Genomic DNA, 26422 nt, shown 5'->3' with positions numbered 1-26422 from the left:
GCTCACGACTATTGCAGATTATGTCCCCCTGGTCGTTTCCAAGGATCAGACGTCTGCAGCTCCATTCCAGTAAGATGGGATAAGAGGATGAAGATGTAAACCTATAGATGAGCGAGGCTTCATGAGGGGTGAGATGAACAAATGGCAGAAGGGGCCGCTGTGCCGCCACGTCAGCGGAGATCCATCATGCTCAGGTGTGGGGTGGCAGCGCTGAGATGAGCTATATTTCAGAGGCTCTCATCTCACACGTTGTTCTGGAATGGCCTGTCTGCGCTCATCGATAATTTAAGAGCCCTGGTTCGCCTCTAATTTATGGTGCCTCGTATTAATCCTTTTGTTCCATGGTGGACATGATGAGTTTGACGCTTCCCTCACGAGCGGGGAGGTGTGATAGAGAATAAACTCTGTATCTCCCAAGAGGAAACCAACTCATAGATGACCCAAGGGATGTCGAGAATCCGCCCAGCAGTGGGGATCCTGGTGGTTGGGATGCCCCACCATTAACTGGCAGGACTGGTCTGTGCCCACCACAATGGACTCCGAAGATGAAAGCAACATCATCCAGTCATCTTGGATTTGACTCATATATTCATTCTGAAGTTTGGCGCAGGAGTCATGTTTGTTGGGGAACATTCTCTAAGGCTATGGCCCCATTATGTACGACAACATTGATGAGACTTGTGAGTCTCCAACTTTGTGGTTTGGATGCGATAGTTCAGCAAGAAGACCATAAAGAAGCACTTTGCCGAGTTCGGTCTGGAAGATCTTGTTTCCCAAATTCATTCAAAACAAACATTTTTGGGTTGAATTGGAACACCAACTGCGAACCCACCGAAACTCACACCCAACTACACTAAGCCTCCCGCGCCTCAATGGCCGATTACAGCAGCAGAAGGGGGACCAGTGACATAGGATTTGCGGTGCTCAAAAAAGCCAATTGGCATCTCAGGGAAAGGGCGCACCCATCTACTTTTCCTTTACAAGTGCTGAAGTGGGAACACGGCTTAGTGGTGGGAGCTGTTGGGGTTGGGGGAAGAGAGGCATGGGCCGAAGGGGAGGACAGGAAGGCGGCGCCACGGGGCCGAAGGGGAGGACAGGAAGGCGGCGCCACGGGGCCGAAGGGGAGGACAGGAAGGCGGCGCCACGGGGCCGAAGAGGAGGACAGGAAGGCGGCGCCACGGGGCCAAAGGGGAGGACAGGAAGGCGGCGCCACGGGGCCGAAGGGGAGGACAGGAAGGCGGCGCCACGGGGCCGAAGGGGAGGACAGGAAGGCGGCGCCACGGGCCGAAGGGGAGGAACAGGCGGCGTCAAGGGCCGAAGGGGAGGAACAGGCGGCGTCAAGGGCCGAAGGGGAGGAAAAGGCGGCGTCAAGGGCCGAAGGGGAGGAAAAGGCGGCGTCAAGGGCCAAAGGGGAGGAAAAGGCGGCGTCAAGGGCCAAAGGGGAGAAAAAGGCGGCGTCAAGGGCCAAAGGGGAGAAAAAGGCGGCGTCAAGGGCCGAAGGGAGAAAAAGGCGGCGTCAAGGGCCGAAGGGAGAAAAAGGCGGCGTCAAGGGCCGAAGGGAGAAAAAGGCGGCGTCAAGGGCCGAAGGGAGAAAAAGGCGGCGTCAAGGGCCGAAGGGAGAAAAAGGCGGCGTCAAGGGCCGAAGGGAGAAAAAGGCGGCGTCAAGGGCCGAAGGGAGAAAAAGGCGGCGTCAAGGGCCGAAGGGAGAAAAAGGCGGCGTCAAGGGCCGAAGGGAGAAAAAGGCGTCGTCAAGGGCCGAAGGGAGAAAAAGGCGTCGTCAAGGGCCGAAGGGAGAAAAAGGCGTCGTCAAGGGCCGAAGGGAGAAAAAGGCGGCGTCAAGGGCCGAAGGGAGAAAAAGGCGGCGTCAAGGGCCGAAGGGAGAAAAAGGCGGCGTCAAGGGCCGAAGGGAGAAAAAGGCGGCGTCAAGGGCCGAAGGGAGAAAAAGGCGGCGTCAAGGGCCGAAGGGAGAAAAAGGCGGCGTCAAGGGCCGAAGGGAGAAAAAGAAGGCGTCAAGGGCCGAAGGGAGAAAAAGAAGGCGTCAAGGGCCGAAGGGAGAAAAAGAAGGCGTCAAGGGCCGAAGGGAGAAAAAGAAGGCGTCAAGGGCCGAAGGGAGAAAAAGAAGGCGTCAAGGGCCGAAGGGAGAAAAAGAAGGCGTCAAGGGCCGGCGGGGGCGAAAGAAAGGTAAGGGCTGGTAGAAGGAGAAAACCTAATGGCTGGGGGGAAATTAAGATCCGGTAGAAAAAAAATAAGGGCTGGGGTTAGAGGGAAAAATAGCAAGAACTGGTGGAAAAAAAATAACGGTTGGGTTAAGGAGGACTCAAATTGGGGTAGAAATACAGGATAAGGCGGGCGAGAGGGTTAAGGTAAGAAAAAAGGGTTCTGGATGGGAAGGAATAAAGCTGGGGGGGGGGGGTCACTTTTTTGCCCTTAATGAGGCATTCTAATTCTGAATTTGCACATTAGCAGCCGCTGCGTCCTCTCCCCCTTTTATCATGTAACTGTTGACACTAGAAATAAGAGATAATTAACTATTAAAATATGTATCTAACTACACTAAAGTGTACGAAATACAAAATAACAACCAGCCCCCCGGCCGCCTGCTCACCCAGAGATGGCCCCGTGTTCCCACACTGCTTAAACTGAGCACTTTGCAGCACCGAGGACGCCTTAGGACGCGCTTTGATGTGCGTTTAGATCCAATCAGGCGGCAGCTTATATTTCTACCCCTCTCCCCCTCATCAGTGACTTACGTAATGGCAAAACTTCCACTTTGTTCCTAATTCTTTTTCCCTTCAGAGCAGAACTCTCTTGACATTTTGCGGGGTTATTCTCCATGTTTTACAGATTACGTTAGGAAGGATGCTTCTGGGTGAAGTATGGACCATCTCAGTAATTACCATGCAGAGATTAATCAAACCGTGTCGGGAATTACAGGTACTTGCAAACGAGCGTCAGGACGTGCAAACCCTTGTCATGTCGTAATGAATGGTGCGGGCGGAATAAGCCAGAGCAGCAGATGAAGCTAAACTCATTTTACACCTCTACCCATCGGAAACCGGACTTGGATTACATGACTCTGTCTTCTCAGTCACACCCCAAGCAGCACCCGTGCTGCAACTTCACTGCCTTATCTGCAACATAAAGAGGTCAGCAGCAAAAATGGCCGATACCGGAGGGAAATAGCACAGGGTGACGGGACAGGATTCGCTTACTGATCCCCTCAGCTCTTACTGCCCCCCATACAGGGGTACAAGTGAATTCCAAGTGGGCCGAGTGGAGAGTAAAGTGACTCCCAGATCTGCTGCAGACCGGGGAAGGCAATCAGCGAACGCGTTACCTGCAGATGTAAATAAGCGCGCTCTCTCAATTTGTTTATAAATTGCATTGGATTACAATCTATCAAGGTAATAGATTGGAGAGATGCTCCACATGGTGTCAGATGAAGAATGGCAGCGGCTCCGCCATCCGTCACACAGGCGCGGCGTTCAGGTGTACGAGGGAGACAGGAACACGATATAATCAGGAAAATAAAATTAAAGGGACTCGATGATCGACAAGCGCAATGAGCGCTGCTGGGGGGTAGAGCGAGACCGGGCATGAATCAAAGCAGCGGAGGCAAAAAGTCTAATTGTATATATAAAACATCTACACCCCCGTTACGGGGACCCCTCTATGGCCAGATCTACATACACAGGGGATGTAAAACAGCTGCACGCCCCTGGGTGACATGCCGGGCTTTTATCATGGGAAGAGAGTCTGAAGGGTTTTTAAAGATGAACCATCTCAGATTTATCCCCCTTCGTGTGACCCCATGTCTGTACAATCACTGAAAACACAATGGACATATAAAAATAACAAGAACTACAATGATGTGGTTACATAAGTGATCAAATCCTCTTAGATTCGGCTAATTCTGTACACAACCACATCCCTGGTCACATGTGCCCTCCTGATAACTAGTAGTCGGCACTCCGCTGCCATTATTTACAGTAACCTCGATTCCCCCTGTATAAAGTTCGGTTCTTCTAGGAGGACTTTCCTGAAATTTTCTTAGTTGGTCGTGAAGATTGGCTGTAAGATCAGCCCATCAAAGGGGTCTGATTGTTGGAAGGAGTCAGTCAGGAGAAGGAGGCCAAGACATCTCCAAGACATTACATCTACCATGGAGGACAGTGAAGACGTCATCAAGAAGGGGATTAAACTTGGCCCAACAGTGACATCACCAACAACTGGACGTCCGTCAGAAATGGATGAAAAAACCAGAAGATAATTGGTCTGAGAGGCCAAAAGGCCAACAGCAATATTAAAGGAGCTGCAGGAGTTTCTGGCAGTACTGGTTGTGTAGTCATGTGACAACCATCTCCCGTGTTCTTCATATGTCCGGGCTGTGGGCTGGGAGGAAGTGGGCGGGGGGGGGGGGGGGCAAGATGGAAGACTTTTCAAACCAAGAAGAACATCCAAGCCCACTAAGTTTTGCCAAAACTACATCGACTCTTCCAGAAGTCTGTGGGGAACGTGTTCTGTCTGAGGAGACCGAGGGGAAACTTGGCCAGAATTCCAAAAGGTATATTTGGTGTAAAGCCATCTCTGCCATCATAGAAGGCCCCCAGACCCGCAGTGACGATGGTGGGGGCAGCATTAGGTTTTGGGGCTATTTTCGGCTGCTGAAACTAAGGCTTTGGTCAAGATGGAAGGAATTATGAACAGTTCCAAATATCGATCCATTTTGGTACAAAACCTTCCGGCCTCGGCTAAAAAGATGCAGAGGAATTACACCTTTCAGCACTACAACGACTCAAGGCAGACGGCCAAATCACCAGGAGAATGGCTTCACCAGAAGGTCAAAGCTTTGGGTCCAGCCAGAGCTCAGATCTAAACCTCATTGAAGATCTGAGGGTTGACCTGAAGAGGGCGCTACACACAAGATGCCCTCGCAATCCGATTGATTTGGAGCACTTTTGCTATACGTGTGTGCGCTACTGTAGAGGGAATTAGAAACTAAGAAAATAGTACTAATATGTGGTGCCCAAAACACCATCCAGCGACAACATACAACTGCCACTAATTGCCCTTATATTACCGCCACACATCAAAGGATCAAGTCTGAAGCCATCAGACCGAAAAGTGCTGAGAGATCAGGGCTCTAAAATGAAAAATATTACCTGGGAGCCAAATAAAAAAAGTCTAGCTGCCAAATTAAAAAAACAATCTTGCCCCCCAGAAGAAGTTGTCATTTTGCTGTAAAACTCGTCCTGCGGTTCCCTCTCAGGCAGATCTGTAAATGATGGGAGTTGTGATGATTAGATGGACGGTCTTGTCACTGGAGGCCCTAATAGTGGTCCCCCCCTTGGCCTATAAGAGGCTCTCGGAGCCTCCTTGTGTGTAGTGACCTCTTCTTCCGCTTGTTGAGCTTGTTGGCCACTAGACACCTCTATGACTCAGAAGAGATTTCACCCTGTTACCAGAGGGGGGCGCATTATTGGGATGGGAGGAAATCCCAACTGCTCGCCTCTTTCCTGCGCTTACTACACGCTAGAACAGGAGCGGGATTAGGATTTCCTCCTGGCATCCAGAACCCCTGACTGCGTCCGCATTACTGTGAGAGACATCTGCGGGGGGGGGGGGGGGGGGACAGACAATGCAAGGGGTGGCCGGGCCGCGGGAGGCTAATTGCAACTGGCAAAGAGACCTTCTAGTCTTGTCATGAGCCCCAAATTACGGGTTGCATTGGCGACCATACTGGTCACCATCTGGGGCCCTGAAGTGCCAACATGAAAACATTCAGTGCCCATGTCAGTGTGCAAATATAATACTGCCATACAGCGCCAACCCAATATGACCACAGAGTGCAAAATACAGGGCGTTTCAAGAAGATGGACCCAATTTTAAATCGCTCTCTCTCTGCAACCGCGAACCACTCACGAATGAAACTCTTACTAATTGAAGTGGGGGGCAAGGAGTTTCGAGTGATTGCGGCCGATGCCTCCTCCAGCCTCAGTCATTCGCACGTTGCTGAATTGCAGAACACAAAATGCCTTCAGAATCACCAATACGGAATCCACAATTGCGTTGTGGCGAGCGTTTCAACAGAGTTTTGACAAAGAGCATTTTTCGTCGGTACTGACAATTTGAGGAAACGGCTGTTCATGTAATGGGAAGAGCGCAGGCGGCCGCACGCTTCAGAGGAAACGTGAGCACAATTCAAGAGTGTCGGCGTAGATCGCGCAAATCTACTTGTCGTGCCAGCCGAGAACCTGCGATCTCTCATACAACTGGCTGGCGTGTGTTCAGGTGATGTTGAATCATGAGGCCATATTGGGCACAGCTGGTACGGGGTCTTCGTGCCGGCGACAAAGGAAGGACGTAGAATTTAGTGATGTGATGTCACAGAACATGGAGGACGGCGGCGCCTCACCAGGTCTGATTTTTAGTGATAAAGCAACGTTTCCCCCAAGCAGTAACGTTATCCGTCACAACGTTTGCATGTGGGAACATCCGCGCAAAACTGGAGCGCATGACTGCAATTCTTCGAAAGCGAATGCGTTTTTGCGCCATTTCTCAAAAAAAGGCTTGTGGCCCTTTAGTTTTGAAGGGAAAGGGGTTATGTGGCAAACGTGTCCCCAAGTGCTGCACAACTCAATGGAGATTCACGTGACTTCATTCTTCAGCAAGATGGAGCACCGCCATGTTGGCACGGTCAGGCGTGACGTGTTCTACATGACACACTGCCTCGATGTTGGCTAGATCGCACGGGACCCCAAATCTTAGCGCTACGCTCTTAGCCCTCAAGATCCCCCGACATTACACTCCGTGACTTCTTCTTGTGAGGATACATTAAAAATCGTGTTATTGTGCCGCCATTAGTGACTAATCTGGATGATCTCAAAAACGGAATCGCAGTGACCTCGGTGGAAGACGACGCTGGGAGAGGCATTCTGGACGAATTCAACCGTTGCCTCTCTGTTCACCCGGTGGAGGGCACAGAGGGCGGTTATACCCGGGGGGGAAACTAGATAACTCCGTAAACTATTGGCAACTTCAAGCGGATCCTTAAAAAAGTTAAGTAAGCTTTCTGTTCATTTTCATTTTTCAGCATTTTAAGAAGCCCATTTTTTGTCCTGCTTGGCTGGCTGATCTCTCCGTCGTCTCCGGCCGCTGCATGGAGTCAGAAAGAAAAACGGAAAACAACAAACTGAAGAAAACTGATAGATTTCTGGGTTTTTTTCAGTCTCGCATTGACTACAAAAAACAGATCCGGTTCATAAACTGGAAGCTAAAGTGCGGCCGGACTGGAGACGAGTTCCTCCACTTCAGCGCATTTCTATGGGCAGAAAAACCAATGTTTTCTCTCCATTTTGCCGTTCAAACGACAGAAAAGCCAGATGGAAAGCAAAAATGCTCGTGTGAAATGGTCCTAATAGCACCGCCAAGAGCCTGGATAACACCGCCATACAGCGCCCACATAGTGGGGCTATACAATACCACATTAAATACGGTCAGACTGAGCCAAGATGTATAAACAGTGTGATGCCATCATACAATACTGTCATACAGTGCCAAGCGAACAGTTATACAATACCACCTGTAATACTAATCTCATACAGTACCATACAATGCCAACACAATCTGATCAGAGTGCCCAATAGTACCATAAAATGCCTACATGACATTGCCATACCGTGCTGTATAGTACTACATATACTGTAATACTATCACACAATGCTTACATAACACTGCCATAGTGGGCCCAGTGATCAATACCACATATAATACAGTCATCCACTGCTCAGATAATAGAGCTGCATACTACTACATCTAATACAACCATACAGTGATGACATAATACTGCCGTTAAGTACACACATTACTACATATAATACCGTTGTATACACTGCTAGGATAATATACTATATATAACTGTACTATATATATAATACTGTTATATAGTACCAAATCTAATACTACCATACAATACTCTCATAAACCTGCCATACAGTGCCACCCCCATAGTGCTATCTAGTACCAAATGGAATTGTTTCAATGTGTGCCTATATACTGATCACTGCATTAGGAACACCTAATCAATAACGGGTTGGTCCACCTTTTTGGGTCACCACAGCTTTCACACATTAAGGAAAAGATTCCACAAGGTGGTGAACCTCCTCCATACACACCTCGCCCCGTGCCCGCGGCAGCAGCTCTGTCGGCTGGCGCACATTTCGGGGATAAGTGGGAGCAGATCTCACAGCCCTTCCAGCAGATCCCAAACATGTTCAATGGGGTTACAGTCTGATGAGTTTGGATGCCAAAGCAGTGTGGAGAACTCACTGTCCTGTTCCTCCAACCGCTACCTAGTGATCCGAGCTCGATGACATGCAATGATGTCCTGGTGAAAGATGGCACTGTGGTTGGGGAAGACTTACTGAAGATATGGAGGCAGATGGTCAGCTAACAGGTCCTGTAGTGTTCACCATTCCAGAATTGTGGTATGATGACCAACAGTTCTAGGCCAAGTCGGGAATCCACTCCCCAGACCATGGCACCACCACCAGCGGTCTGTTGAACCCCATCCGTGCACCCATGGGATACGGCTATGCAGTTTAGGCCAGATGCGGACGCGGCCATCCATATGGTTCAGCAAGAAACAGGACTCATCTCTCCAAATGACCTTCTGCCATGTGTCCAAGGTCCATTGACGTCTTTCCTAGGCTCATGCAGAATGCTGTTGGCGATGACACGGAGTCATCTGAGGCATCCTTCCGCTATTAAACCCCACTCGAAGCAAGATCCACTGCATGGTCGTTGTGGAACATTGTCTACCTTACCGATTGTTCTAGTGCTGGGTCAGTCGGTCCCCTGTGGCACGTCATTGCTCAGATACCAGACTTACGACCCAACCCTTGCCTCTAGTATCAACCACATTTGGCCTCCGCTGTGTGATCTTCTGTCTGAGGTCTGTGCTTGGTTCAACCGGTCTTGGGACACTCTTGATACTGCGGTTCGGGAACAGCCAACAAGTGCGACTGTTTCAGAAATACTGGCAGGACTCCTCTGGGTGCCAACAATCTGCCCGCAGTCGAAGTCACTCAAGTCACCATGTTTACCCGCGACTGCCAAATGTTACCTTCTGCTGCACAGAAGAGAGGACAGGTCATTATCCGAGAGCAGATCGTGAGACGGGCATCACGTGGTACCGCGTTACTGGTCACAAGATGTCACGTGCCGGCTGTTCCTTGTGGTGCCAAACCCTTGCGTAAAGCCTTCACAATGTTCTATGGTGCCCAAATAATACCTCCAAGTGGCACCAGGAGAAAAAAGAAACAACTTAAGATTGACATACATACTGGCAATAGCGGGTGGTTCCAAGCGCATGGAATAAAATTTAAAAGGACAGCACATGGCCCAATTTAGGAAGTAGTAAAACAGAGTAACACGATTGTAACATTAGTGCTACATCACAGTGCCGAATGAAGGTGAACGCAGCTCTAGAAGTGACTGGAGTATAAGATGAAGCGTTATGGCGTCAGGTGAGGTGATGCATCCCAGACAGGTAAATGTGCCGTGGCCCTTTAAATACATCAGGCTGAGGCATATAGCGTGATAAAAGAGAGTTCAGCCTGCAGCGGGTACGTGTCGGCCTGCTGAACAGCGGGCGGCCCTTTTTTTGGGGGGGTGGGGGTGCTTTGACGCTAATTGGAGGCGACACTGAATATATTGTGCATCTCTTACCGCCGATTACCGTTTCTTAATTACCGCCAGCCTATTGCCTTCCTCCATTGTCTGCTGATCCGATTTGGCCGCCTGTCCCCCAGAAGCAGGTGTTCACTTTACTTTTTAATTAGAAGCCCAGAAACACGGAGTTTTCTTTTTCATATTCTTCCCCTGAGGCAGAACCAGATCTGCTTCCCAAAACGTCTTCATTCTGCGCTCTGGACTTTGTCTGCGAGGAGGCAGCGGCGCGGCAGGAACAGCTCAATCTCCACCATCACCGTGCAAGGAACAGTTCTGCAAATTCCTAACAGTCTCTCTATCACTTCCTCGGCATCTGTAAGATCTCTGCTTGCTGACTGTGGATGGGAACATATCTACTTGCATCAAGAGGCTGAACAACCTACTTTGTTTCCCAACGCGTCTCACAGCTGAGGGTCTGTTACAATTATATCAAAGCTACACAATCCTCTGCGACTTCAGACTGATATGATATATGAGAGCAGGTAACTATCAGGTAGGATAGATGTGGGTCACAGAGGATTGTGTAGACTGGATACAAATGTAACAAACCCTCAGCGGGGAGAATTTAAAGGAGTTGCCCAGCTACTTGTCAAACTCCCGCCTAAACGATGCATTGTGCTAAAATAACAGATAGCAGTACTTACCCCCCTCCTCTGCCGCTGTCATTAAACGCTGCAGCCCTGCCGTCCTCCCGCCATTTGCTGGGGCAGGTGATGTCACCCGACTGCTGCAGCCAATCAGAAGCTGCAAACCAAATTCTTGGACTTTTGCAGACACAGCGATATCGATTTTTTTTTTTTGTTTCTTTTAAACTTTTTACAAGATTATTCAAAAAGGGTTCATTTCTAAATGTTTACTACTTTCTTTCTATTTTTTCTAAACTTTACTACAACTTTTTTTTACTTTTTGTTGTTTAGTCCCCATAGGGGACTTGAACTTCTGATCATCTGATAGTAATACTATAGTACTGCATTATACAGCATTCTATCAACCAAACGACATGCCCAGACTGCATTGTGGGGGGGGTAACCGTTTGACAGCGGCATTTAAAGGGCTAACAGCCATTCATGCTGATTGAAGCCGTTGCCTGCAGGTGTCAACCCTCAAAGATGGCCGACACCCACTGTAGATGTAGTGGGCTCAGCTCCTGAGCCCGCAACCTACATACGGCACACGTCAGGAAGGAGTTAAATGACGTCAATTGGGTCTCCTTCCATTTTTTGGACGAGTGTAAAAAATGGATTACATCCCGGTGACACTCGCATGTTAAGATGAAAAAAACGTGAAAAACCTCATGTAAAACGCAGCGATGAAACCGGACGGATTTTCACCAAGCAAAATTCCACTCGCTTGTGTGATTAAGGCCTTAAGGCCACAAAAACGGACGGACTGTAAGTTGTGCGTCCTCCGCGTGCATTTTGTGCCGCTGTGTATTATAACTTCCATGCGTCAAGAAAAGATCAAAAAACCCGTATGTACCCCCAAAATGGTACCAATAGAAACTAAAGCTCGTTACGCAAAAAACAAGCCCTCGCGGAGCGCCGTCCGTGGAAAAATAAAGTTCAGGGGCTCCCGATGGAGCAATACAAAAAAATATATATTCTTCATTGTGCAAGTAGAAATATAATCGTATCGACCGGTGGGGGAACACGTAGGTGATTTAGGTTGTAATAAACAAAAGGGGCAGGATTGGTGTCCTCCCTGTCGGCCCTCCAAAAATAAAATGAATAAAACTTCTAAAATACATTACATGTACCCAAAAATGGTGCCAATAAAGACTTCAGCTCTCCGAGCGAAAAACCGCCCACATACAGCCGGGCGGATGGAAACATAATAAAGTTCTGGCTTTTAAATGGGGAAGAAAAAAATCCCCCAAAAATCGTTGCATCTGTAGGTCCAAAACCGGCCACGTCACTAAAGGGTTAAAGGGCTTATATGATTCTCTAAAATGTAGATGAGTGGGGTCCGACCCCCGGCACAAACGCCAATCATTTGTTTAACGGTACTGTGGTGCTCCCTTCAATATTTACCGGGCGCAGCGCCGCCATTTCATTGGTGGTTGCGCCTGGTATTGCAATTTACTTAGGATGAGCTATAAACACACAACTCTGCAAACCTCCCATTCACTGACAACAAGCAGCGGACAGAATAAGTGAAAGCGCCCTCGGCAGTAAGGGGTTAAGGCGTGCAGGAAGTGTCCCCCTGGCACAGTGCTGTGACGCGAGTCCCTCCGTGGGTCACCGAGCATCTCTTCCACCTGAGTAAGCGGCGGCCCAGGTGCCCTGGATAAGGATGCCATGAGTGCTGCTGCTGCCTGACGAGGCGGCTTTCTGCTCCGCAGGGAGACACGAGTGCCGACTACCCGCTGTCCGTGAGCTAATGGCCGAGGCGTGCGCTCCGTCCCGATCCATTACCTCTCTGCGGCTCGGCAGGGAGCAGACACGAACATGCACCCGCTACATCACATGACTACAGGAGAGGCAGCACACAGAGGGTTAAAGGGCGGGAGCGCAGAAGTGCGATCTCCCCAGTAATCCCAAATCCTTGAGTCGTCGCATCTGACAAGTTCTAAGATTTCTAGTCCCCATTATTTGCCTTGTGTGCGTCGGGGAAAGCTGGGTGACGAGCAATATGGCCGCCATCATGGCTGCTACCCAGATTTCCAAGACTCCAGAACGTCTTATCTACAGTCGGGGTTATCAAGAACGCCATACATACCAGCAACATGGCGGAGGTCCCGTTGGGTCTTGATAAATGAATGGTCATCTCTGGGAACATGCGGTCAATCCGGGTAATTACATCATCAATGTACCTGGGAAGGTGAAAAGAGGTGAATTATTTAAAGGGACAGTAAACCAGTAGCTTATAATAGTGCGGAAGCATTATAAGACCAGCCTCTGATATCAGTCACATGTATGTTATCTCTAGAGGTTACATCAGTACTGGAGTGTTACAAAAGGAACAGCTGATATCAGTCACATATGTCATCTCTGGAGGTTATATCAGTACTGGAGTGTTATAAGCGAAGCAGCTGATATCAGTCACATATGTCATCTCTGGAGGTTACATCGGTACTGGAGCGTTATAAAAGGAGACTCTGATATGAGTCACATGTATGTTGTCTCTGGAGGTTATATCAGTACTGGAGTGTTATAAGAGGGGCGGCTGATAGTCACATATATGTCATCTCTGGAGGTTATATCAGTACTGGAGCGTTATAAGCGGAGTGGCTGATATCAGTCACATATGTCATCTCTGGAGGTTATATCAGTACTGGAGCGTTATAAAATCAGACTCTGATATGAGTCACATGTATGTTGTCTCTGGAGGTTATATCAGTACTGGAGCGTTATAAGAGGGGTGGCTGATATCAGTCACATATATGATGTATCTGGAGGTTATATCAGTACTGGAGCGTTATAAGAGGGGTGGCTGATATCAGTCACATATATGATGTATCTAGAGGTTATATCAGTACTGGAGCGTTATAAGAGGGGTGGCTGATATCAGTCACATATATGATGTATCTGGAGGTTATATCAGTACTGGAGCGTTATAAGAGGGGTGGCTGATATCAGTCACATATATGATGTATCTAGAGGTTATATCAGTACTGGAGCGTTATAAGAGGGGTGGCTGATATCAGTCACATATATGATGTATCTAGAGGTTATATCAGTACTGGAGCGTTATAAGAGGGGTGGCTGATATCAGTCACATATATGATGTATCTGGAGGTTATATCAGTACTGGAGTGTTATAAAATCAGACTCTGATATGAGTCACATGTATGTTGTCTCTGGAGGTTATATCAGTACTAGATTATAAGAGGAACAGCTGATATCAGTCACATATTTGTCAACTCTGGAGGTTACATCGGTACTGGAGCGTTATAAGACGAGCCGCTGATATCAGTCACATATCTACTCCAGAGCTGCATTTACAATTCTTCTGCTAGTTTCCCATTACCAGAGACAAATGCATTGTGGGAATGTAATGACAGTAAGAGCCCGTTTGTTACATTCTACATCATCTTTGCGCTACCAGCAGACATTTTCCTGCTGCTTTGGATGTGACTAGAGGCTAAAACACAATGAAACAGTAAACCTGTGTGAGTGAAGCAGAGTGACTAAACTTTCTTGGCAGCGGGGTTCTCCTTTATTCCACGGCTGCGTCGTGTAAATTACGGCTGCTAATTAGCGAGGTGCCCATCCAACCTGGGCGAGGAGCGCACACCGGAGACACTTGTTTGCTGAACTGGTGACACATGATGGCGGCGGTTCCCACTTTTTGCCGTGATGAGTGACAGCCGGCACATTACCGCAGTCCCGCCGCCGTCCGCCGCTCGCACTTTCTGTGCTCAGCAGTCTTGTCGCTTTGCAGGAGAACAAAGGTCACCGCTAACTATATGCTAATAGAGACATCAGGAATTTCAATCCAGCCAAACCACAATCAATACCCATCTCCAGCGCTGGACACCGGCCGGACTCTGCAGAATGTAATGAAGCGGGCGCGGGCCAGCAGATCTGCAGGGCGAAGGCAAAACAAATGGGAGAGGAGGGGGGCGGACACAGCCAGCCGCTGCCAGGATGCCAACGCTGAGCTAAGCCCAAGGAAACACAAGGCTGAACTTTTCACTACGAAGTGAGTCGTACAATGCCCACCGAGGCTGAACTAAGGGGCACCACTGTGCCCACCTCCAGAGCGCCAGTCAGTCAGAGGCGCGTTGTACACCACTAAGAAAGATGGCGCACATTTCACCCTCTGCTGAATGACAGAAGTTCACAAATGGGACCGACTTACATGGTGCCATTTTTCAGCCCATGCCTGGCTGGCACTTTGGGAGGGCATTTATTGTAGGGGCAATTACATGGTCTGGGGTATTATCAGGGAGGCTGCGACAGCTCCAGCCCAAACGTAGTGCCAAGGTGTGGGGATGGCAGCATGACTGCAGCATCAGACTGCATACACTGACTGTCAGTAACCTCCCTCCCCAGAAGAAGTAATAATATATATATATAATATGTCAGTAACCTCCCCAGGAAGTAGTCGGAGTGATGAAGCGTTCTCTGTCAGAGCAAAAGCATCATTTATCGTGGAGAACCGACCCCTTGTAGAGAGGCTCTAGTACCCTGTTGTACAGCCTCTAGCTTGGATACAAGATGTGATACAGGCTGGCATGGAGGCTCTGGTACCCTGTTGTACCGCCTCTAGCTTGGATACAAGATGTGATACGGGCAGGCATGGAGGCTCTAGTACCCTGTTGTACTGCCTCTAGCTTGGATACAAGATGTGATACAGGCGGGCATGGAGGCTCTAGTGCCCTGTTGTACCGCCTCTAGCTTGGATACAAGATGTGATACAGGCGGGCATGGAGGCTCTAGTGCCCTGTTGTACCGCCTCTAGCTTGGATACAAGATGTGATACAGGTGGGCATGAAGGCTCTAGTACCCTGCTGTATCGCCTCTAGCTTGGATACAAGATGTGATACGGGGGCATGGAGATTCTAATACGCTGTTGTACCGCCTCTAGCTTGGATACAAGATGTGATACTGTTGGGCATGAAGGCTCTAGTACCCTGTTGTACAACCTCTAGCTTGGATACAAGATGTGATACAGGTGGACATGGAAGCTCTAGTACCCTGTTGTACCACGTGTAGCTTGGATACAAGATGTGATACGGGCAGGCATGGTGGCTCTAGTACCCAGTTGTACCGCCTCTAGCTTGGATACAAGATGTGATACAGGCAGGCATGGAGGATCTAGTACCCTGTTGTACCGCATCTAGCTTGGATACAAGATGTGATATGAGGGGCATGGAGGATCTAGTACCTAGTTGTATCGCCTCTAGCTTGGATACAAGATGTGATATGAGGGGCATGGAGGATCTAGTACCTAGTTGTATCACCTCTATCTTGGATACAAGATGTGATACGGGCGGGCATGAAGGCTCTAGTACCTTGTTGTACCGCCTCTAGCTTGGATACAAGATGTGATATGAGGGGCATGGAGGATCTAGTACCTAGTTGTATCGCCTCTAGCTTGGATACAAGATGTGATATGAGGGACATGGAGGATCTAGTACCTAGTTATATCGCCTCTAGCTTGGATACAAGATGTGATACGGGCGGGCATGAAGGCTCTAGTACTCTGTTGTACCGCCTCTAGCTTGGATACAAGATGTGATATGGGCGGGCATGAGGGTTCTAGTACTCAGTTGTACCGCCTCTAGCTTGGATACAAGATGTGATATGAGGGGCATGGAGGATCTAGTACCCTGTTGTACCGCCTCTAGCTTGGATACAAGATGTGATATGAGGGGCGTGGAGGATCTAGTACCCTGTTGTACCGCCTCTAGCTTGGATACAAGATGTGATATGAGGGGCGTGGAGGCTCTAGTACCCTGTTGTACCGCCTCTAGCTTGGATACAAGATGTGATATGAGGGGCGTGGAGGATCTAGTACCCTGTTGTACCGCCTCTAGCTTGGATACAAGATGTGATATGAGGGGCATGGAGGCTACCTGCACAGTAACAGGCAGAGGGGGATAAGAGAGTCCCATTCTGGAGATCGGCGGGGGTCTCTGTGGCAAGACCCCCACCAATCAAGTTGTTTTTTTCTGTAAAACACATCACAGTCAGAATCACAGATTTACGAGTGCGATATCAGCCTGCGTTTCTAAGACCGATAGCGCGTTTGCCCGTGTGAATACACCCTTAGGGGGCGCTCACACATGGCAGATTTCCTGCAGATTCCCAGCTGTCGAAAATATTTCCGCAGCAAATCGACGCCACCCGATGCGGATTGTGACAAGGACTTCGGTGCGGAATTACTGTCGATTTTTCCACTTTGGGAAGTCGGCCACATGTGAACACGCCCTAATGGAGCGCGAACACGGTGCGTCCCGGACATGGCTCACATGTGCATTGTACAGCCATCAAACTACGTCAGAGCTTGCAAATGCAAACAGCGGTAAGTACAGGTGCAGCCCGGCAATTAGCGGTAAAGCCTGTGCGCTCCCCGTGGCTGGGGCGCCACGCGTACGGGAACCCTACTGCTCTTTTCTACTAATGTCGCAGCGGTCTAGCAGGTATATAGGAGTCAGCCGTCGGCCCCACAGGTAGGGATCGCCGGTCCGCTACACGACTCTGCCAGGAACCTTGTTGTTCCTTCCCGCAGCAGCAATAACCACAGCGCGACGGAGCGCGTTTCTGAGCCGCTGAAGTTGTGATTAACGTCTGGACAGATGGTGACGAGTTTCAGCCTGACCCCTCTTCTTCTGGGGCTGGATGGCTTCCAGCGTTGGTGCGATGCCGCTCAGCTTCAGAGAGATTTAAATAGCAATGAATCCCACACAACGTGCAGGAGACATGCTGTTCATTTCATACACCCCTGCAAAGTGGAGAAAGTAGGCAGCGCTGGCACCGAGACAGCGGCGTGGATTAATCACATCAGAAAATGGAGAGCGGCGGCTGCGGAGTGGACCTGTGACACGCAACGTGCCGCAAAGACGGTGCGGGAACCGTTAGCTGCCTCTCATGTGTAGCTCCATCTCTGAGGATCTTACAAGGGACTTTCTTAAATGGGTATTCATGCAATTATGGAAGCGTCCTAGGAGCGGGATCAGCGGCGCTCCAGCTTTGTAGCACAGAGAGCGAGGGGTTAATCCCCGTACATTTTACACACGTTGCTGGAAGCTTTCCAAATGTATCCTGTTCATAAGTGTCCGATCCCGTCGGCGCAGCGCCGTCAAGACGTGTACTTTATGAGGGTGGAGTTCTTCTCAAGTCATCCATTTATGTGAATGTGAGTGAGCTGTAGTACCAGGCGCAGCCACAACAGTATGTACAGCGCTGTGCCTGATTAATCAATGAAGAACTCGATCGGTGGGAGTGCCATCAGCAACTGTCTAATGCAATTCCTTGCCATTTTTAAGACTTCTGCTGGCTGCCAGTGAACAGAAATATTCTTGCTTACGTCTGAAAGCCAAGACGTTGTCCTGATTATGTCCAATTGACACAGCTGAAGTGACTGTTACAGTATCAAACCTCTCACAGACATGAGCAAGAAACACCTCTGTGAAAAGTAGGTGACCATACAGAAGGTGCATCGGGGCAAAGAGGTGCCATAAACAAGAGTCTCCACCAATGAAGAACCCCGTCTTCTGCGAGTGGCTCTTGCCCTGGTGGACTGGAGCTGCGGGTGAAGGTTTAGTTCCCCAGCTCGGAGGAGTACTGGCTTTCATTAAAGAGACCCAGATGGTGAATGGAGACTCATTGCTTCATGGGAGAAAGTATGAAAATTAGCTCAGGTCTGCGAAATGTGAGACTCGTCCCCCACGGGAAGAGCGACCCCTTAGTAGACAGACTCTTTTGGGGTTCCTGCCCCTTATGACTACAGATGGGATTATATGGGTTGCGTAGATAAAAGGACTTAATTCAGGGGTGAATGGATACAGTTTTCATTGAGGAGACTCGTTTTCAGGCAATGCTCCATGGGAAACAATTATGCAAATTAGTCCACGTCAGCCAAACTGGGGACTCTTCCAAAGCAAAGAGCAACCCCTCTGGGCGACTCTTCAGCTTGCTGTGTTTGCGCACTCTCCCATTTACCTCTATGACAGAGCGGACAGAAAAGAGTCGCTCTGTGTGCGCACAACAACTTCATGGTGACAAAGTCCAGGAATCGGGGCCCAGTGAGTCTGACACACGGCTCCCCGGACTCCTCGCAAAGCAGTTTATGGGGCTTACATGTGCTGACGGACTCCCTCTACGTTCCAGGTGAAGAGCGGAGAGAAGTGTTTGTCTCGGAGACTTTGAGGAGAGTCGGCATGAGAGATTTCTTAGGATCCCAATCCAACCACCACGCAGAACGGCGCCGAGCCTCTCAGCCATCCGCCGCAGTAATTAGTTCCGCCGAAGGTGTCAAATAATATCAGAAAAAAATTCTCAAAAATAAACAAAAATTTCCACATTCATAAAAACGAAGCGGCGCGCAAATTAATATCTGCCGCGTGTCCCCGCCGCATCCTGATGATTACCCCCCGCCCTTTGCGAGGTGGAAATTCTGATTTATTTATTAACCTCTGAAGAAGAAGAGGAGCCGATAATTCCGTCGTGTGCGCAGCTGTCTCCAGCGCGAGTTTTTACATGTCAGCACGTCAGCCGCCACCGTCCTTCCAGCAACACCAATTAACAATGTTTAATAAGGCAGAAGAGAGCAGAATGCTCAGTGATATTCCCGCCGCTGAGAATGCAATGGAGTCGATTTCCCTGGGGGAACGGGCCGGGTGAACCTGGGGAGCGGGACGGAGCAGCCGGGGTCCCGCAGCAGATGTGACAAGGAGAAAGCAGAGGATGCGGAAGAGCAGGAAGAGCCCCCAGGAAAAAGATCCATCTTCTCCGCGGGTGAAGAGCAATATGGCGCCCACTTGGCTCTGCCCACATCGGTGTTGGAGGACTCTTCAGAGGATGCGCTGCAGGTCTGCCATGAAATGCACTGCGAGAGGTCCTGCAGGGAGGACTACTTCTTGTACAATGCTGGAAGGAAAAAAGATGGACCCTAACATAGTCAATGGGGTCCCGTCGGTGGCCTTTGGTTCAGCCATGAAACGGATCCGTTTGGCCAGAGGATTCCCCTGTCCTGCCCCCGTAACGCAGGTGTGAACAGAGCTATACCCCCCCGGGGCAAGTGGATTATATGGAGTGTATGGCTGTCCGGTACCGGGAGCGCCGCGGCTCTTTTATCCGGTGGTGGTCCCGCGGGTTTAGGAGCAGCCCAGTGAATATTCATGTTGGCCGTATCTTAACCCCTTAGTAACCAACCTATTTTGTGCCTAAAGGACCAAGTGATGTTCACTGCCGCAGTGTGTGAGCCACAACTCGCCGTCAGGGACAAGTTGTATATTCCGCTGGCCGCGCTCCGGGTTCCATATTATATTATGTGTTGTAGGACTTTTATTCCCAAAATTGCGCCATTGTTTTTTAGCTTTTGTATTCACATCGTTCAGCAGACGGCAAACATAACCCGACAACTTTATCCCATCAGGGGGGCTGATGGGTAACAGGACGAGCCCCCTCCCCTGTCACCTGCCTACATGCTGCAGTTGCTATTGACTCTTGGCATGTAAGGGGTTAAACTGCCAGGATCTGAGGTTTCTCTGTTCCTGGCTGTTAGAGCAGGAGCTGGGCTGTCCGTAGTCGGCCCAGCCATCGCCTTAAAAAAAAGAAGTGCAGGTTCAAAGCCCATTAGTGGGGTCAGTAAAAAGGCGTATTACAGTCACTAAGGGGTTAAGCATGACATTATGTAACTGCACTGTTGGCGATTGTCTGAACACTTGACAAGCAATACTGACAATAACCCTGCAGGGAGCATTCACTGCCCGGCGGGCGCCATCAGCAGGGTACAGGTGGCATTTGTGGCAGCTTCTATCCATTCAATCCTTAAATGAGGCGGATACTCCTAGAATAGCAATTCCTTCGAGCATCATGAAGGCGGCTCCCTTCACTGCCATGGAAAGAGCGTGAAGAACAATATGTAATACGAAAGAGGGGGGAAAAAGGAAACAATGCCAGCTCGCCAACCAATCTCGACAGAGAAAAGCAGCGCAGACAGGTTTGACCCGGTTTGAGTCTTCATCAATCACAGTAAGTTTTGGGTGTCATCAGCAATGCAAAAACCACACAAGACATTATGGAATTGCACTGTTGGCAATTGTCTGGCCATGTTTCCAGTAATCCAATAACCCTACAGGGAGAGCATGCGTTCCCCGCCACTGCTCTGCGGGCGCCATCAGCCGGAGACAGCTGCCATTAATGGAAGCCTGTCTCTATTTAATGGAATGGTGGCAATTCCTTAAGTAACAATTTCATAAAGTCTCAGCCGAGAGGTGAAACTGACCAGGAGTGCGGCCAGACGTTGCGGAGCGGTCCGGCCGTGCAGCCCCGCATCCAGGGCCCTGCCGGACAGAGTAACTTTAGTTGCCAGACTGCTCAGCAAGCAGAATGGCTGCAATTGGAAAGAGGAGAAATTGTGCTCCATCAGCAGCGGCGGCTCCTGCATACAAGAGCGGGATCCATCGGATGGCGCGTGCTGGAGGGGAGCGTTACCTTTAATGCGGGGGGAAGGACCGGGATCCTGTGCCAGGCAGTGATGGATGGGGCGCTATGGTGTCAATGCACAGAATCTCAATACTGTCACCATATCGCGGCACCTGATAAGACTGCACAATGCCGCCGTCCTCCAGGATTGATGGGGCTGAGCGCGGGGCGGCTGTTACACCGCGTGCTCCTGCGCCATTTATCTACCATTAACCAAAGGAGCGGCGAGATCAACTGTCAGCGCTGGGTTAGTGGGGCAGCTCAGGAGGGCATGTACCTGGCACAGCATGGGGATGCACATATAATGCCAGGGTTAACCCCTTCACAGCGGTTTCCAGGAATCTTCATTGATGGTAGCAAAATAAAAGGGGTTTGGATATTTGCTGCAGTACAGGGGGTTCATTTATATAGAGCTGAAGTACCAGGGACCGCCACAGGCATAGCGGCGCTGCTAGGTAGGACCCCTGGGGGTCTGTAGGCCAATCCTAAGCAGAGGTCAGCAATGGATATCCCTTCAATGGAGGGTAAGGCTGGGCTCACAATGGCGCTACCAGGTTCCAATGTCTCAGGAACCGAACGAGAAAAACCGTAAGCGCCAGATCGGAATAAGCCGGACTCAACCAGCGCAAGACTGACCCCATTCACTCACTATAAGGGGATCCGTCTGGTCCCAGCTTATCACCCCATATTTTCCCGGACTAAACCGCACTGAATTCTGCGCTCTTTCATCCGGAATGTTACGCCGGAGGATCTGACTGCAGCTTACAGCGCACATGTGAACAGTGATAGACAAGGAGTAGGGGGCCGGGGTACACGCCGCCGGGACTGGTGGGCATTCCAGCAGTTAAACGCCAATCAGACGGTTAAGGAATATTTGGTAATCGGAGAGGAATCCAGCGGGCACAGATGCAGAACGCCCCACGTACCTCCTCTAATGTGCCAATGCAAAATGAAGCTTTGCATCTACAACCGTTTTGTGTACGCAGCTCTGATGCAGACCTATATACTGTAAGCTATCCTTGCGTGCAGCCTTATCCTGCGCTCACATTTTGTGTTTTATTGTACTTTATGTGCGTTCAGAAACGCACAGAAAGTGTTCCCAGGACTTTATATATTCACGTGTTCCGCCTAGTTTACGGACCGCGACATCAGGCGGACAGAAGATCGGGTCCGATTCCGTCCTGAATGGAATTTCTGGAGTAATGGACGGCGGATTAATGGAATGTTACAGATCGTTGAGGCCTCACCATACAAATCCATCCACTGGGGCCCCCAGCGATCCCGCCGCACAGCCCCGCCGACGCATTGATAGCATCTTACATAAGAAGCTATTTACAGCCACGACGCACGGATCTCAAGTTCTGGAAGGGAAGAGATTTGAAGACGTGACGTCAGTACCTGCGGGGGGGGGGGGGGGGGGGGGGGAGCTGCTAAAACCCCATCTTGTACTCCATAAGTTGCTTCTATTCCCATTACGGGTAAACGTGTTGAAAGCTCCCGTTCCTTATGGCTGGCTGTCTCTGAATAGTACGTCGTACGGGCTGACATATGGCCGCGTATGCTCACATCTTATAAATAGCGGCAGATGAGGCGCTGGAAGGAACGCGCTTCGCACCGCACGCCCATCCATTAAAAGTAGAGAATCAAAACTGAGGAGACGGGGCAAAGTACAAGATCCGGGCGGGCCGCGCCAAAGACAGAAAATGTATCCATAATGTGCCGATCGTCAAACGGATACATTGTAGATCTATCAGCTCCTGGGAAAGCCGGGGCCAGCCAATATGGCCGGCATTACAGCTCCCAGTTGCCCAGGGCTATTGGAGGGCAGGAGGGGGGTGACAACACCTGTGGAACCCGGATGAATGGGCAGTGGGTGGTGTGCCGTACATTATGAAGCTGACCGCTGCCGAAGGCAGTGACTGCTGAGCGGTCAGGAGTGCAATGATCGGCACGGGACCCCCGGGGAGGAAAGCACTCAATCTCTCTTCATTTTAACCCTTTACAATTTTTTTAAAGGCCCCAGAAAACCCCCTTAAGTTTATTTTTTCCGTAATCTTAGAGCAAACCTCCGGGATTGTGAGACGCAAAAAACGTGCGCGAATATGAACTCCATTCTTTCAACTGACTCGCCTGTCCTACATAGGGGGTCTCTCCGATTGCACCAGGGGTCTTTGCCTTACCAGTGACCCCTTTGAGCCTCTTATCAAAACTTTCTAATAGTAAAACTGTCTTGGTCACCCATAGCAACCAATCAGAGCGCAGCTTTCATTCCTGAAACTGACGTAAAATGAAAGCTGCGCTCTAATTGGTTGCTACGAGCAACAAGGACAGTCTTACTTTTAAGCAGGTTTAATAAATGAGGCCGTTTGTGCTGGAACACATTTAACCCTTTGCAATTCAATTTTAGATTCAGGGTTTCCTAGGGGGCTTTCTCTTTCTGCCATTATACAATGGCGCCATCTGCTGGCTAGAGCCAGTACTGCGGTGTGGGACATGCTGAAGAGGTCCGGGACATCAGAGCGGCCAGGAATATACAGTAAGAATACCCTGCTGGACGTCTTCTGACATCGGAGCCTTCAATCAGAATGTCTTTAGACGTCAGACAGTGGATTGGAAAGGGTTAAGGGTCTCATTTATTAAAAGCGTCTAAATGAAAAATTGTTCGTAGCAACCAATCAGAGCTCAGCTTTCATTTCACCTTTCAGAGATTAAAGCTGTGCTCTGATTGGTTGCTATCGGCAACAAAGACTTTTTTAACGTTTAGACAGCGGTCAATAAGGGCTCCTTCCCACGACCGTACGGCGCATTTCGTGGCGTATTCACAGACCGAAGTATGACAATCCCCTCAGTTTGGCCAGCGGCAGTGTTTTACGTATGTCAAGTTAGAACTGCCTGGAATCCCAGTGATTGTGCGCGGCTCCCAAATACACGGACGGATTTCCCAACGTTGTGAATTCGGCACAAATTCAGCTTCCAATCCACTACAAACGTCTCAGCATGACGGCGGTATAAGATTACGTTCATACAGCGCAATCCGCGTCCGTTTTTTCCATGTCGATTCCGCTTCATCTGCTGTCGGCGGGATCCACAAACAGGGTTAGACTATTTCAATAGGATGCGAATCCCGACTCCAGAAGGGACATCGCACTTCTTTCCCGCATGCGGATGAGCTACAGCGCAAATGTCTACTAAAGTCAGTGGTACGCGGAACCGCCAAGGAATCGATGTGGAATCAGTCAGGATTCCGGGTCAAATATCCGGCAAAATCCGCCGCAGGAACAAAAGCTGCATTCCGAATCCCGCGGTTACAAAGAACATCGTGGGAGCTCGGAAGAAGGCAATCTGCTAAATTTTGAGTGCAGCTCTGGATGTGAATGGAGGCGGCTGAAGACGACAAAGACGACGGAGGCAAGAAGCTACATGGAGACATCAAGACCTTGTGAAGGGACAATGGTGGCTTCCATAACCCAACACGGCCCTATGGATGGAAGACATTGTAGCACCCTACCGCAAGGCATCATGGTCCAGGACTCTAGGGGGCCGCCAGCCCTCCTGCTTCTAGAGTTTTCGGGGCTGGGAGGCCTCTTAAGATGCGAGACGCGTCATATTCTAATTTATTTATCCAGTGTAGACATTCTGCAATGCAGCAGGATAGGTGCGAAGATGAAAACAATGGGAAGTATTACTATGCTAATGCCGGAGGCTTACCGCCAAATACCCGGGGCTTCCTGGCATCGACAAGGAAGGAGGGGAACATGAACAGATAATGCGAAGGATTGGGGGGAGGACAGACGCCCCCGCCACCGGGTATAAACCGGGGCAAAATGAGGAGGAAAACGTGGCCGCTTCCCTCCACACACCGCGCCATTCCTGTCGATGCATCCTGTCTAGTATCCAAAGTGAACAGAGCCAAGTTGTAATACCAGACCTGACCATGGGAAGGAGTGGCACTGTTTCGGGATGGGAGCGGCCATGTTACTTTAATCTCATAAAAACCCTTTAACTCCTTCAGTCCCAGAGGTTTTTCAGTATTTCGTCCTCGCTTTCCAAGAGCCATTATTTTATTGTTCCATCGTCGTGTGATGGCTTTTTTTTTTGCGGGACGAGTCGTATTTTTTCGTGGTACCATTTAATGTGCAGAAAAAGTGGGAAATTTTTTTTTTTTTTTTTTTAAAGTGCAACTGCGCCATTTTTGGTGGGTTTAGGTTTTACAGAATTGTCAGCGAAGTAAAAATAACATGAGACCCCCGTCCCGCAGCTCGGTACGATTACAGCGAGACCGCATGCCTATTTGATGCTTTTAAAAATTGGCGCAGTGTTAAGGCAGCAGAAATGCAGTCTAAGCATCACGCTCACGGCCTGAAGGTTGCAGGTTCGATCCCCGCGTGGTTCAGGATTGAACCGGACTCATCCTTCCATCTCTCTGAGGTCGGTAACAAGAGAACCCAGTTTGCTGGGGGGTAAAAGATGAGCGGGGAAGGCGATCTGCAAAGCAAACATCCTAGGAGTCGCTCATGAATCGGTGCTGGCACCAGGGAACTTTACCTTACTATATACTGTAATACTTCAGTACTGCAGCATATAGCAAATTTTTGTTATTGCTATAGGCAGGGCGCAATAACATTATGACTCCACGCTGCCACGCCAGACCATTACCACCCTCTGATCATGATGCTGGGGATGCTAATGGTGCCCAGGAATGGGTGCCAACTGCCCCTCCTCTTCCCATTTTAGACATGCAATCAGATTTGACTCTGGTATCTAAATAGTTAACTGCTGCGTCAGAGAAATCTGATCACGGCAATTGTTGGCAACTGTCAAAAATAGCAGATAGCCGCGGGGTACGAAGCGGACTTTGCTACACAGCCCAGTCCATACACCCTTCACGACCGCATGACGCATATTTACAGGAAGGGGTTAAAGACGATGACCAGGATTAGGTCTACCGTTTTTCCCAGATAGAGTGGCGCTGTTCTATCCGGTACTGCAGCTCATCCCGCTCAGGCGCAGTGCGCTGTAAACTGCCGACGGGCAGGACGGGCGCAGACCATGGGACAACTTACTAAAGCAAGTTTTTAAAAAGTTGTACTTTTTTTTTTTTTGCGCCATACTGGCTGTTTTTCTAAAGGTTGGTAGCGATTAAACTAATAAGGGGCGTGGCCTCCAGGGGTCCATTATTATAATTGGCACCAGAAAGGGACGCAGAACTATAGCGGAAATCTACGTCAGGTGGTGAAAATTGCAGCGCCCCCACAATACCGCCATGATTTAAAGAGACAGTCCAAACTTTGTGAGTTTTGTTTCCATTCCTCCTCTTTCCAAGATCTCTGTTTGCTGTCAGTGAAAGGAAACATTCTTGCATACATCCAGAGGCTGTCCTGCTCTCACTCACGCAGCAGATGGGTTGTTACAATGTACCATACACAGATAACCCGCCTGCACCGCTACATTGTAACAGATGAGGATTGTATTAGACATAGATCGTAGGGACTTGATGAGGAGGTGGGCAGCAGCGCGTGGGGGGATCCATACCCAGCGAAGGAGAGGGGGCCGCGGCTACATCTGCTCCGTGACACCGGCGCCATCGGCCT

The 26422-nt window shown here is 49.7% G+C and overlaps 1 protein-coding gene across 1 annotated transcript in view; it reads right to left on the bottom strand.

Annotated features, from left to right (window-relative positions):
• The window catches only part of MED27 (mediator complex subunit 27), a 181337-nt gene that overhangs the window by 47948 nt on the left and 106967 nt on the right, over positions 1-26422 (bottom strand). Inside the window, exon 4 of the mRNA XM_066580184.1 lies at positions 12451-12544. Within this exon, the coding sequence (XP_066436281.1) occupies positions 12451-12544 (94 nt within the window). The remainder of the gene's footprint in view (positions 1-12450; positions 12545-26422) is intronic.

The sequence above is a fragment of the Eleutherodactylus coqui genome, chromosome 10 (genome assembly GCF_035609145.1).
Source record: "Eleutherodactylus coqui strain aEleCoq1 chromosome 10, aEleCoq1.hap1, whole genome shotgun sequence".
NCBI classification, from domain to species: domain Eukaryota; kingdom Metazoa; phylum Chordata; class Amphibia; order Anura; family Eleutherodactylidae; genus Eleutherodactylus; species Eleutherodactylus coqui.
Note: the sequence above shows the minus strand (reverse complement) of the source record. Positions and strands in the feature narration are given on the sequence as shown.